This window comes from Caloenas nicobarica, chromosome Z, assembly GCF_036013445.1.
Source record: "Caloenas nicobarica isolate bCalNic1 chromosome Z, bCalNic1.hap1, whole genome shotgun sequence".
NCBI lineage: Eukaryota > Metazoa > Chordata > Aves > Columbiformes > Columbidae > Caloenas > Caloenas nicobarica.
In genome coordinates this window covers 25209181-25221040 of record NC_088284.1, presented here as the reverse complement: position 1 = coordinate 25221040, position 11860 = coordinate 25209181, and the positions used below count along the sequence as shown (strand labels likewise).

The following is an 11860-nucleotide window of genomic DNA, read 5'->3' as shown; positions in this document are numbered from 1 at the left end:
ATAACACATGCAAGGCAGTGCACGTGTAATGTTTGCAATCATTTACAATCCCCATGCCTTCTGGGGACTGAACCCATGTGAAGATCCTGCTTTTAAGGTGTTGTCCCTAAAATTACATGCTGCATTCGGGGGGCAAGGCCACAGCCCCTTACCCCTTGCTCCATCACCATCCTCTCAGGGCTCCGTTATCCATTCCTATGGGCGAAGGGCCCCGGAGCGGCGCTGCGGAACTCAGCTCGGCTCGGCCCAGCCCGGCCTAACAGCCCCGGAGCGACCCACAGGCCAGGCCCCACAGGCCAGGCCTAAGAGCGCCGGACCGGCGCCGCGCTGCGCTCCCGGCGCAGGCCGCAGGGGGCAGTCCGGGCCTGGCGCCTCCCGTCCGTGCGCAGGCGCCACTGCGAGCCCGCGGCGCAGGGCTGCCCGCCGAGGACGGGGGCTCCATGCGCTGCCAGGTAGGTGCAGCCTGCTGGCGCCCCTGCGGAGCGGGCCCGGTCAGAGGCATGGCGGGAGCCGGGCAGGGCGGCGGGGCACCTGCACCCCCTTTCCCGGCGGCCGGAGGCGCCGGGCGGGCGAGGCCTGGACGGCGGGAGCGGGACCCCGATCCGCGCTGGCCGCCCGCCCCCCGGCCTTTCCCTGCTCTCCTGACAGCCGGGACAGGAGCACCGCGACAGAGCCGTCGGCACTAAAAAAAGGCCAAGGAAAGCCATTCCTCCTGCTGTGTCGGTTGTTTGCTTTGGTATTTTCGGATAAGTTAATAAGCAATAGCGGTTTTTTTCCCAGTAGGCCGCGGCCCCTTGACCGGTCTGTTCCCGGCAGGTGTCGGTGCTGTATTTCGCCCGGAGCGCGGAGCTGGCGGGGCTGCGCAGCGAGACGCTGTCGGTGCCGCGGCGGGTCACGGCGCGGCAGCTCTGGGAGGAGATCGTCAGGGTGCACCCCAGGTACGCGGGGGGCGCGCTGCCGCGGGGCAAGGTTTAACGGGGTCGCGGCTTTTTTGGGAAATACAAATGCAGCGTTTGGAGTTGAGCTGAAACACACATCAGTCCTTTGGTACCGTAAAAACAATGACTTTACCTTGTTCTTGTAACCTGCAGCGAGTGCTTTCTGTCTTGTCCAGCTGCAAATGCTGTAGCTTTATGTAAAGACTAGGTCAAATAAATGTACCCAAAAGCTGGGCTCAAGGGGTAGTTTAGGACATGTGGCCCGTTGCCCAGAAGGGCCATGGTGCAGTGATTCTGCTGCACGTGAAAACACCTGAATTGTATTATTAACCTCTGGAGAAGCTGAGGTATCTGAAGGAGGGACCAAGCACAGCCAGGGCAATAAATAAGAAATTCATTATAATGTGGAAGTGTTGTTTTCAATCACTTATCTTTAACTGTACTGTCAGCAGTTGGTCTGAGGTTATGGCACATTACGGAAGGCAGGTCAGGAAGGGAACTGAAGCCCTGCCACAGGCTCCCAGACACTCAACCCTTATGCAGGGAAGAGGCTCAGCCACTTTCAACCTCCTCCGGGTTGAAAAAAAATAAAAACCCAATGCTGTTGGTTGCATTTCATAGTGAGTCTGGTCCTGAGAGAGCACTGGCTGTGCACTGTAAGGGCCTCTGCAGTGCTGGTGCCCTTTGGGAACACTGGCAGAAATCCACCCTTAGGTTAAGGCTGACGGAAGGTGTTCAGTCTTATTAAGAATGAGTCTGATAGACTAAGGTGCAACAGTGTTTTGGGCTGGGTAGCAAAGAAAAATCTAAGGTATCACAGAAGTTGAGGTCATTGCGATTTAGTGCTGAATGCACTGGAATTTCCGTAACTTTGGACTTAGGTGCCAAAGTCCTCCTTTAGGCACCACCATTCTTTATTAGATGTAGTCTCAAAGGCTATGAAAAAGAGTAACTATTTGCCAATGACACCTGTTTCCAAATGAGGAGCTCTAGCCAAATGTTAAACCAGAGACCCTTTCCTCACAGAGAACTGAGACTGAATGTGTTTTGGTGGAGAAGACAGTAGGGAATGAGTGTATTTTATTTTGCAGTCTATTTTGTGGTGTCAGAAGCAGCAGCAGCAGCAGCACCTTTGGTTGGTTCCCCGTAGTTTGTCAATTTTGTCCATTTATGAATGATGACTTGGAGCAGTACATTTTGCATGTGCAGTTACTTCGCAGTGGCCTTGGAAAATGCTTCTGCTCCTAGCTTTTCTGGAAGAACTCAAAATAATTGTAGGGCATTGACCACAAACTTCTATTCACATTGCTAATGAATATTCAAACTGCAGCGTGAGTGTACTTGACAATGCTCTTCTGTTCGACCGATTTTCCACAATGAATTAACTTGCAAGTGACATTAATTAGAGCCCATCCTTCTAACGAGTACTTCTGTTCCATAGTCGCACTCAGTTCCTCAGTGGCTTGCTTTACTTTCATACAGTCCCTGCCTTCAGTCTGCCCGCTACGTCAGTGCCACTGTGTTTTGTTCAGCCTGTTACTTGCCTACTTTTGTCTATCTGGCTGGTAGAAAATAAGATTATTTTAACTTGTACCCTTTTGGCATGCCTACTTGTTTCTGGGCAATACAGCTCTCTGCTGTCTGTGACAAATTGGGTAGTTTCAAACAATAACAGTTATCACTCCTGATCCTTCTAAAGTAAAAGGTTGGCATTCTTTTTCTGATGTCTTACTAGTATTGCCCTCATACTCACTGTGTGATTGCACTTAGTCAGGAAAGCAACTCCCTCTCTCCTGGTATTCAGAGCTCTGGACTCTCACAGCAACATCTCGCAGATGTGAAATTAGAACATACGTAGAAGATCTGCCAGAAAATGCACCGTATCTGCCCTCCTAGTTCTGTTGCCACTCCTTATCAGTAGCATATTTCTGACCTGTAAGTACAAAAGACCTGAAGCCTCATAAAGTATGAGGTTACATAAAAACAACTCTCTGCCACTGAATCTTCAAGAGATCTCATGAACAACACCCCACGGTGCTTCTTGCCATGTAAGAAAATTGCTCCAGTCCAGCCAGACTGAATCAGGGGTACATTTGCTTGTAATCCCAAACTGGATGGTTGCCACCTTCTTGAGTTACGTACTTCTTTGTTCGAAGCTTCTGAAGGGGTTCTGGTATACATTGATTTGCTCTGATGTAGGCCTACGACAAATCCAATTCCTGACTTCTGAAAATTATACTGAGTTGGTTTCTCCTCAGCCACCAGAATAAAATCCAAGAGTAAGAGGTCAGCATTCGTTGTATTTTTGAAAGTGTATTGGAAGCAGAGTTGCGTAAGTCTCAGCAGTATTTACTTCAGCTGCCCTAGACTGTGCACCAGTTTGTTGTTTAATGACATTACATGGTTAAATGCAAACACTCTATTTAGAAATCTATTTGTGCTCCTGCCAACCCCCTTCAGGCTTGCTGTCATCCGGGATCAAGTGGTTTTTGCTGTTCAGCAGGAATACGTGCTTCTTGGAGATCAGGTCCTGGTCCTGCAGCCTGGAGACGAGGTTGCCATCATCCCACCAATTAGCGGAGGCTGAATCTGCCCAGGTTCTCTTAGGTAGGTATCGCTTGCTTACTTTCCTATGGAGTGTCATCTTATGCTAAAATATCTCATGGATTCTGTGTAATGTTCCTATAATATTTTTTTGTTTAGGTCCTGAGATGTGATTGCAATTCTGTCCCTCCACTCCTGTACTCTTTGGAGAGCACAACTTGCTTTCCTGCTGGAGAGAACCATTGTGCTGACCAGAAACTGTAAGCTGATGCACCAATAAATGATTAACACATATGCAGTAAATGGAAGAAAATTCCCAAAGAGGTCAGGCATTGTTTTGAATTTGTGGTTTAGGTCTCATTCTTCTTTCATAGTTGTTTCTGGCTGCCAGTAGATACCCAGCTTGCTTAAATAAGATAATAATGAAAAACCTCCTGCCACTTTTTAACAGAAAAGATGATACAGAAAAATAATTGACTGCTGCTTAAAAAAAAACCTTTTTTTTTTTTTTTTCTGTCAAAGGAACAGGTGTCTTTAGAATAGCTTCATTTCTTTGCCTGCTTTCAAGTGCCAGTCCGTGTATTTACTGGAGCTTGTTCCATTGCTACTGCTCAAAATACTTCTCCTCTTTGTTCTTAGATGAACTGATGACTGGTTTCTGTGCGGAAAAATTAGAAGTGCCTCCTGTGTCACTGAAACAGACTGACAGTATGAGGACCTGAATGTCCTGGAGAACATATTAAACTTCAGGATTAGAACTCTAATCTCTTTTTATCTGAAATCTCTGTTTTAAACTGTGTTCGATTTCTGAATAAGATAGGTAGGAGGGGCTGACAATCTTACCACAGATTTACTAGCACAGTGGTCCATGCTGGTTGATTGTACTGTCAGACTGGGGCCTCAGCCTAGTTCCAGTTTCATCCTACTGAAACAGGCTTTCCTACCAGGAAGGAGCCTGTATGCATTAAAAAACAGGTCATTGCTTGATAGTTGCATTTAATATTCTCTCAGCAAGTCTGCTGAGAATTTCCCATGGAGACTGATCTCTTGGGGTGAGGAAGTAGATGGTGTATGTTTTCTGCATAAATTGGGGCATCAGAACTGGATAAAAGGCAGTTGGCCAATGCTAGTATTGCCAAAAACAACAACAGAGTCTGTTTGGTTTCAGCTTTTCTAGTGAGCTATGGATGAAAGTGAAGATGTGCCAAAAGATTTTATCAAACTCAAGTCTGAAAAGCTCTCTGTAGATGAAGTGTCAGAACTGGTCATTTCACCATCCTGTGGGGCAGTGTCACTGTTCATTGGTGAGTTTAATATTGCAGAGCTGGATCTCTGGGTGTGTTAATAGTCTAATAAATGGAACCTAGATTGTCCACACCCCAAACTTGTGCTTCTCAAATAAATAAATTCCTGGACTGAACCCAGGATGTTTAGAAAACATGTTCTGAATAATTTAGAGCAACACCTTGGCATCTCTTGAACCGTTGCACTGGGACAAAGTGGTGAGAAGCTTCCCTGCTGGTGCGGCTGTCCTAGGGCTGAACAGAACAGCAGCTCTGGAGTACAGGACTGCTTGGGAGCAATTCTCCCATCCCCTTGGACACAGCTTGTTCAAGGTGGGAAGTGGGATGTTGTGGCTATGGAAACCACAGGTCCACACCTGTATGAAAGCTCCTGCAACTCAGATCTTGGTTGAGAGTAAGGTGCTGTTTTACCTATGGGCTGGTTAAGGTCAAGGCTGATAGCTCTGTCCTGTTGCTTCATGTTCATAGTACAGGTCTTGAAACCCCTTTGTGCTTAAACCTTAGTGCTACTGGGCCCCTAAATACTGAGCACTTAGACAAAGCATGTGCAAATGGAGTAATAACAGCTTAGCAATTACCACAGAAGATGTCCCAGCCTTGGGCATTACAAACTGCAGACTTGTGTAATGCATAAACTAAATTCTCTATTTTATATTAAAGGCTTCTCTTGTTTGAAGAATCTCTTTAAACAGCCATAACAATGGAAGGTTGCTTATATTTGTACAGTGCCGACCTTGACTGTAGCAGATCCTGGGTTTTACTCAGTATTTATATATAATATATGATTATATAATAAATATATAATGTAATATATATTATAAATATTAATATTTATTTCCTCACTGCTTTTGGTTGATAAATCATTCGTATTTAGGTACTACAAGAAATAATTTTGGAGGGAAGAAAGTGATTCACTTAGAATACGAAGCATATATTTCAATGGCAGAGACCGAAATAAAGAAAATCTGCAGAAATGTTAGACAGAAATGGCCATCAGTCAAACATATTGCAGTGCACCATAGACTTGGGTATGTATGGCCAGATTCCATCCTTCTGCAAGGAAATATTAATCTTTGTCTTGTGCATGGCTGTGCTTACATAGTTGCAGGATGTGCAGGAGTCTTTATAAACTGTAACACAGCAAAGCTGGCTGCAGGGTCAAATTTCCGCTGTAGAGCTAGGTTTCGGAAATCATCTGTTCAAAAATATGTGTGTTGCTGGAGTCCACATTTAGCCTGCAGGATCTTTGATGCTGGTGTGGCGATTTGAAAGTGGGGAGAAGGGCTTGAGATTTCATTCCAGGGAAGGGGAGGCTGTTGGTTTGTTTTGCCCTTTGAAGGATGTGAAGTTGGCAGCATTTTTTTTTTTTCTTCTCTCTTCCATTGAGGTGCCACAGAATATTCTTGCTGTTAGACTGAAGTAAAATTATGCCATAGGGAACCTGAAAGCTTAGACCATGGGGAGGGGAGGGGCATGGTAATTGCCAGCAATGCTTGCTGGAGAGCCTCGTGTTCTTTGAGTCTTGGATAAGTATTTTCTGTTGTGTTCAGAACATGGGATACTAGTGTCTGACATACTCTTGAGCCTTCACTGTTTATCAGATTTCTCACTTGAAACTTGCAGGTTTTGCAAAGTCTGTTGCAAATGCTTGTTTCCTTTTCTCTCAGTGGAAGGAACTTAGGAGGTGATTGCAAAGGGTAATATTAGCTCTGAGGGGTAGTTTCCTTAAATTTCCTCTATAGTCAACAGAGAGTTTCTCTTGAGCGCGGCTCAAAGCATTTAAGCCTAGATTTTTCCTATCAACTATCTGCCAGAGAAGTCGTACTGTAGAGGGAGGTTTGTGAGACAGCTTTCAGTATGACCCTTGTGAGGAGCGAAACAAAACTTCGTGATACTTCTGTTGAGTTTGGAAAACAACACACCAAACAGGAGATCAGAATTTGTCAAAAATCAAGTTTCATTGCAAAATTTGCATAGTTTGAGGCAATTAATTTTTTCTTTCGCAAATTCTTGGGCAAACCAAGATGTTTTCTTATGTTTTCAGATAGGAACTGGCTGTTCCTAACTTGTTACTGATTTCCTGTGCCTTGTTGCAAGTTAGCAATTTTCCCCTCTTAATTCCACAGACTTTATTTAAAAAAAAAAAAAAAGAATGGAAGAAAAAAGGCTGTGTCTGGTGGGTTTATTTATTCTAAAGCATGGAATTCTTACATCTGGTACTGATTTTGGTTGTGGCTTGCTTTCTTTTAAAAAGTGTATAATCTTTTGGACATGGCTTGACACTTCCTCAGTATGAATGAGTCAGGAGAGCGTGTGGCCAGAATACTGACGTGACATGGCCACAATTTCTGGGTGCTCTTGATGTTAAGTGTTAGCTAAAGCTGCTGTTGTTCGTCTTCTCTCCTTAGTGTCGTTCCAATAACTGAAGCAAGTGTGATTATTGCAGTCTCCTCTCCGCACAGAGCAGAATCCCTTGAAGCTGTAACGTACTGCATCAACACCTTAAAAGCATCTGTCCCCATATGGAAAAAGGTATGTTTGGGGAGAAATGTTAATTTAGGCCTGTGCCATAGTCTTAGACAGCTGGACTAAAGACTGCTGCTGCTCTTAAGGAAAGGAGCTGGAGTCGTACAGGCAGCAGCTCCTCCTGATGGGTTGTGATGAGGTGCCAGAATCTGCCACCAGTGAGTTTCCTCTAATGCAGCCAGGCCCATCTGTGGCAGGTAGGACAGCTGGAAGGCCCTGCCCTGCTTGTACCATCTAGCTCCTCTTACTTTTAACACTGTCCTGGGGTCTAAGGGGAGGAGCCCTGAGCTCTCCACTTAGGAGTGGCAAAGCTCAGTTTTGCACATGCTTGTGGAAGAACTTTTGAGTTGGCTTTGCTTTGAACAGCATTGCAGTTTGCAAGTAGAAGTGGCATTTCTTGTCTTTCTGTTTCCCCCACATCCCTGTGGCCTTGAGAAAGCACAAAGCATTAAGCAACAGCACACAATGAAGGGGTGAGCAGAAATCCCAAAGCTAGTATGGGCACACAAGAATGTGTGGAGTGATCAGCCCAGGTCTAGAAAGAGCATCACTGCATAACCACAGTGTTACATGTAAGTAATGAGCATTACCTCTGCCTACTCTGCCAGGCAGAACTTGACATGTGGTAACAGTGATGTTCTCTGCTTTGCTCTGCTGTTCTGACACCTCTTTCAGGAGGCTGGAGTTCTGTGGTCTCAGAAAGAATAATCAGGGGGGCCTTAGAGCCCTGCTGAATTCACTGCTTAGGACTGGACTGCTGCTGGGTAGTCCAGTCTGTCCTAAAAATCTGATACTTAACAATATTTTGTGTGTTGATATAATTTTTATTTTATAACATTGACATTTCGTATACACTTAAATATTCTCCTAAAAATTATGGTACAGCAGGTTAACATGGCAATATGTAAAAAGGGCAGTTTCAGACATGAGTTCTGTGCACCCTACGCATCTTTGACGTAATTTCTTCTAGATCTCTTTCTTGAATTGACTTCAATATAGATGGGCTCTTCTAAATTTAGTGGGCCTCAGCCCAGGGTTCAGCATCTGCCCACCGGTAAGTCAGTTTGTTCTGAGGATGCTGCCTTCTTTTCTCTTTGCCAGCCAAGCACTGTGTAGTCCTGTTGTGATGAGTAAATAATGGCAGGATGGCTGTTGAGTTGATTGGCCTGGCTTGTGGCTGTATGAAGCAGACTCCCGCAATATTTCCCATTCTTTGTTTATTTTTGCAGGAGATTTATGAGGACGAATATTCTTGGAAAGAAAACAAGGAATGCTTTTGGGCAAGTTCAGAAAAATAACTGTAGTCTTTTAAAAATAAAGTGTTACTGTTCCTAATAAGCATATGCTGGTTTAGCTTTGAGTTGTTTTTACAGAGAATCTATTATATATGTTTTAAGCAGTTGTAATAGACGTTTCAATCTTAATTTAATTAGGACTAAATGAAATGAATGAGTAATAATTAGGGGTTTTTAGTGTTCTTGGCTCTCCTTTGAAATCTCTTTGTGCATTTTAACACAGGGTATGTTTTTAAAAGAATCTTCCCTAAAATTTGTGGTTGCAAAGTGGTTAGTCTTCTGTGATCTATACTGCTTTAATGCCTTTATTTTGGTAGTCTGTGTTCACTGTCTGCATGAGAGGTCACAACAGGACAACTGGGGTTTTTTTTAATCTTAAAAGAAGTCCTGAGTAGTTTAATTTTATATGACTGTAGAATCGGTGTGCAAGCTTTATGCTATTTTGACATTCTTGTAACATGAAAGCTACTTGAAGTAGATTAAACGTTTTGGTACAGACAGAGAAGAAAATATAAACTATACCCCAGAGTTATTAACTTTTTAGTAGTGGTTATGTTCCAGTAGCTCTGTCTCACAGAAACATTTTTACTGTGCAGATGATACTGCAGGTTCATTGCATTAAAAAAATATGGACAGACCTTGATTCGAAGTCAGATCTAATACTTTACCAGCAGCAAACTTGCATTAGCAATAACACGCAAACCTGTAACTACTTGATGATGTCTAGACCTTTAATTTTGAAGGAGCTTTTTTGGCTATGTAATTTTATGGTGCTGCAGAAGAAAAGACAGCTATTATTACAAATAGGCAACTGTAAGTTAAATCAGTTTTAGTAGTTTGACTTTAGACATATTAGGATTCAAACTCATCAAAATGGATTAATTTTTCAAAGTAAAGTGAGTCTCTTGAACTTCTTGCAGCTTTTATATGCACTTGTATTTGTGATTTTGATGCAGTTTTTCTCTTGTTACTGTTTCAAAACAGTTAAAAGAGAAAAAGACTGATATACCTATGCTTCCACTGGAAACAATGGGCTCCTCATTTGAGTAAGATAATTTTATTTATATTATTGTACTGCCATGATAGTGTTTAGAGGCTGAGTTCAAAGTCCTGTTGTGTGTGGCATTTTTACTAATGCTGAGGGGCAGTTTTATCTACTCATCGTCATCAATGTAGACAAGATAGATATAAAGGAAAGGAAATGACGTAAAATAAAATTATTTGCTAAAGTTTGTATATAATTACATCACACAACACTTAAGCCTCAGCTGTATAATCAATTTCATTGTGTCTGCAGTAAAAATCTACAAACAGCTGCTAGCTGCACAAAATAAAAGGAGAAAAATAGGTGGTGATCTTTTTCCCTCAAACTCATCCCACTGTTTTAATACTTAGTGATGGTTACTGTATTTGGATTAAGTAAACTCCAGTGAAGCATACAACTTCAGGCAGAAGCATAGTTGAACTGTGCTTATTAACTTACTGATGCATTTTCCTCAATGGAAGCAAGCAAGTCCTTCCTCTGCAGGACAGCAGCTGCCCCTTGCGTGCTTACACATACACAGCCTGAAAACCATGTGGGCCTTATTATCTAGGCAGAGCTGAGCAAGTTCAAGGTTGAATTGTCCTTTGCTTTGGAGGCTGGAGAGAAGCCTTCTGCTATTTGAATGTCATTTTTACCAGGAATTGTACATAATCCTGAGTACAGATTACTTCCTCTGTCAAATAATTATTTTTGCTTTTAGAAAATAAAGAAATACACAAACTTTCCCATTTTGGTGTTTATTTTTCCACATTTGTGTTTGCTGTTACCATGCAACTAATTAGTGTATTAATTTCACAAAAAGAAATGGCTAGCTTGCCTTGTAGTGGATGGTTTATATATGAAGTAAAACCTATGGAGTAGTTGCATACTGGTGCCATGCTCTGGTACAGAAAAATGGTGATATTTAGAACAAGTTGTACTTGGGGCCCCTCCATAGTACTGCAGTCTCCTGGAATATTTCTCCAGGCTGACCTTAAGTGCACCTTCTCCGTCAGCAATGCAGCTGGGAAGGAGGGTGCAGAAAAGAAGAGAAGGAATAATTGTGTACTTCCCCACAGTGACCAGGAACAATGAATGGAAGAGATGTTGTACTGAGTCACAGCTGAGTGTTACAATGTGTGTACACTGCCATGGTCAAAACAATGAAATGTCATTTTGTGTCCCTAGCTGTGTGTGAGGCAAGTACTGCTTTGTTCTGGAACAATGATGTATCAGTCTTGTGTAACTTTGGGTTCTTCAACTGGCATCTAACAGCAAAATGGAAATGCCCCTAGGAGGGATGATGTGCATAATTAAGAGGTAAAATGTATCTCACTGAAATTTTAAGTTCACACTCTGAGCTTGGTGTTCCGGCTCCCTCTGTAGGGCTATGCTCGCTGCTAGGGAGATATCGTAAGAAGACAAATAACTCTGTTCTGAGATAGCTGCCTAAGGCTGTGTCTGGAGCTACCAAGAAGTGCTTCCAAATTTCTAGGCCAGGGGATGAATCCCAGCTGTGTCTGACTCTGTCAGGGAAAGATGTGGCTGCACATACCCTGGTTTCCTCACATGCAGGACTAGACTGCTATCTTGTGTTCTGATGAGGTCCCTGAGTGGGATGATAGGGAGCTGCAGATCAATATACAATGCAGTCCTAGCTTTCTGGGATGAGTCCAGCTGTTTCTCTGCCATGGCTATAGAGGAGGATAATCCCACTGCTCTGTGGCTCTTCCAGCTGTGTCACAGCATGCTGCAGTGGCAGTGGCTCCAGGTGTTCCTGAGAACAGCTGCTGCAAACCAAAGGGTCATCCTGTGATTTCTGTAGAGTTCTGCCAGATGAGGAGTGTTCATGAAAGGGCAAGAATTTGTCCTGAAAAATGTCTTGGTCTTGGCTGGCAACATTTCGATATGCATATGCTGATCACTTTGTCTCACAGAACAGGCATACACCAGCATTGCTTAATTTTAGGAGTTTCCATTCCTGATTTTGGTGTTTCATTCAGTTCTCAAGAGAAGCTCAGCCTGATGCATACTATGAAAACAGTAGCTGATGGATTGCCATGAAATAAACGGTGGGGGATGACTGTGTTGTAAGGAGCCTACCCAGGAGATGGCAGCCAAGTGATGGCTGTGCCGGAGGAGCAGCTCCCAGCCTGCCCAGGTGCTGGCTGCACCGGGAAACACAGGTGCTTGCTTTGGCTGTCAGTCATGGAACTGCCACTGTCACAC

At 43.7% G+C, this 11860-nt stretch overlaps 2 protein-coding genes across 3 annotated transcripts; both read left to right on the top strand.

Annotated features, from left to right (window-relative positions):
- The first annotated feature begins 375 nt into the window (after window positions 1-375).
- MOCS2 (molybdenum cofactor synthesis 2) lies at window positions 376-3730 on the top strand. Its single transcript, XM_065657663.1, has 4 exons — window positions 376-452; window positions 817-938; window positions 3399-3545; window positions 3642-3730. Exons 1-3 carry the CDS (start codon window positions 441-443, stop codon window positions 3523-3525), a joined length of 261 nt encoding a protein of 86 aa, XP_065513735.1. The 5' UTR covers window positions 376-440; the 3' UTR covers window positions 3526-3545; window positions 3642-3730.
- On the top strand, window positions 3654-10363 carry LOC136002535 (molybdopterin synthase catalytic subunit). Of its 2 annotated transcripts, none has more exons than XM_065657662.1 (5): window positions 3654-3742; window positions 4651-4786; window positions 5661-5814; window positions 7195-7318; window positions 8542-10363. In XM_065657662.1, exons 2-5 carry the CDS (start codon window positions 4666-4668, stop codon window positions 8608-8610), a joined length of 468 nt encoding a protein of 155 aa, XP_065513734.1. In that variant the 5' UTR covers window positions 3654-3742; window positions 4651-4665; the 3' UTR covers window positions 8611-10363. The 2 variants fall into 2 exon arrangements, with proteins under 2 accessions (XP_065513734.1, XP_065513733.1); XM_065657661.1 differs by having other exon boundaries at window positions 3716-3806.
- The last annotated feature ends 1497 nt before the right edge of the window (window positions 10364-11860 follow it).

Bases quoted from the DNA above. Each gene is read 5' to 3' on its own strand.
- LOC136002535 (XM_065657662.1), top strand. From the start codon at position 4,666: ATGGATGAAAGTGAAGATGTGCCAAAAGATTTTATCAAACTCAAGTCT. The intron at 4,787-5,660 runs GTGAGTTTAATA...ATTCGTATTTAG, and splicing joins GGCAGTGTCACTGTTCATTG to GTACTACAAGAAATAATTTT. The intron at 7,319-8,541 runs GTATGTTTGGGG...TTATTTTTGCAG, and splicing joins CTGTCCCCATATGGAAAAAG to GAGATTTATGAGGACGAATA.
- MOCS2 (XM_065657663.1), top strand. The intron at 939-3,398 runs GTACGCGGGGGG...AACCCCCTTCAG, and splicing joins ATCGTCAGGGTGCACCCCAG to GCTTGCTGTCATCCGGGATC.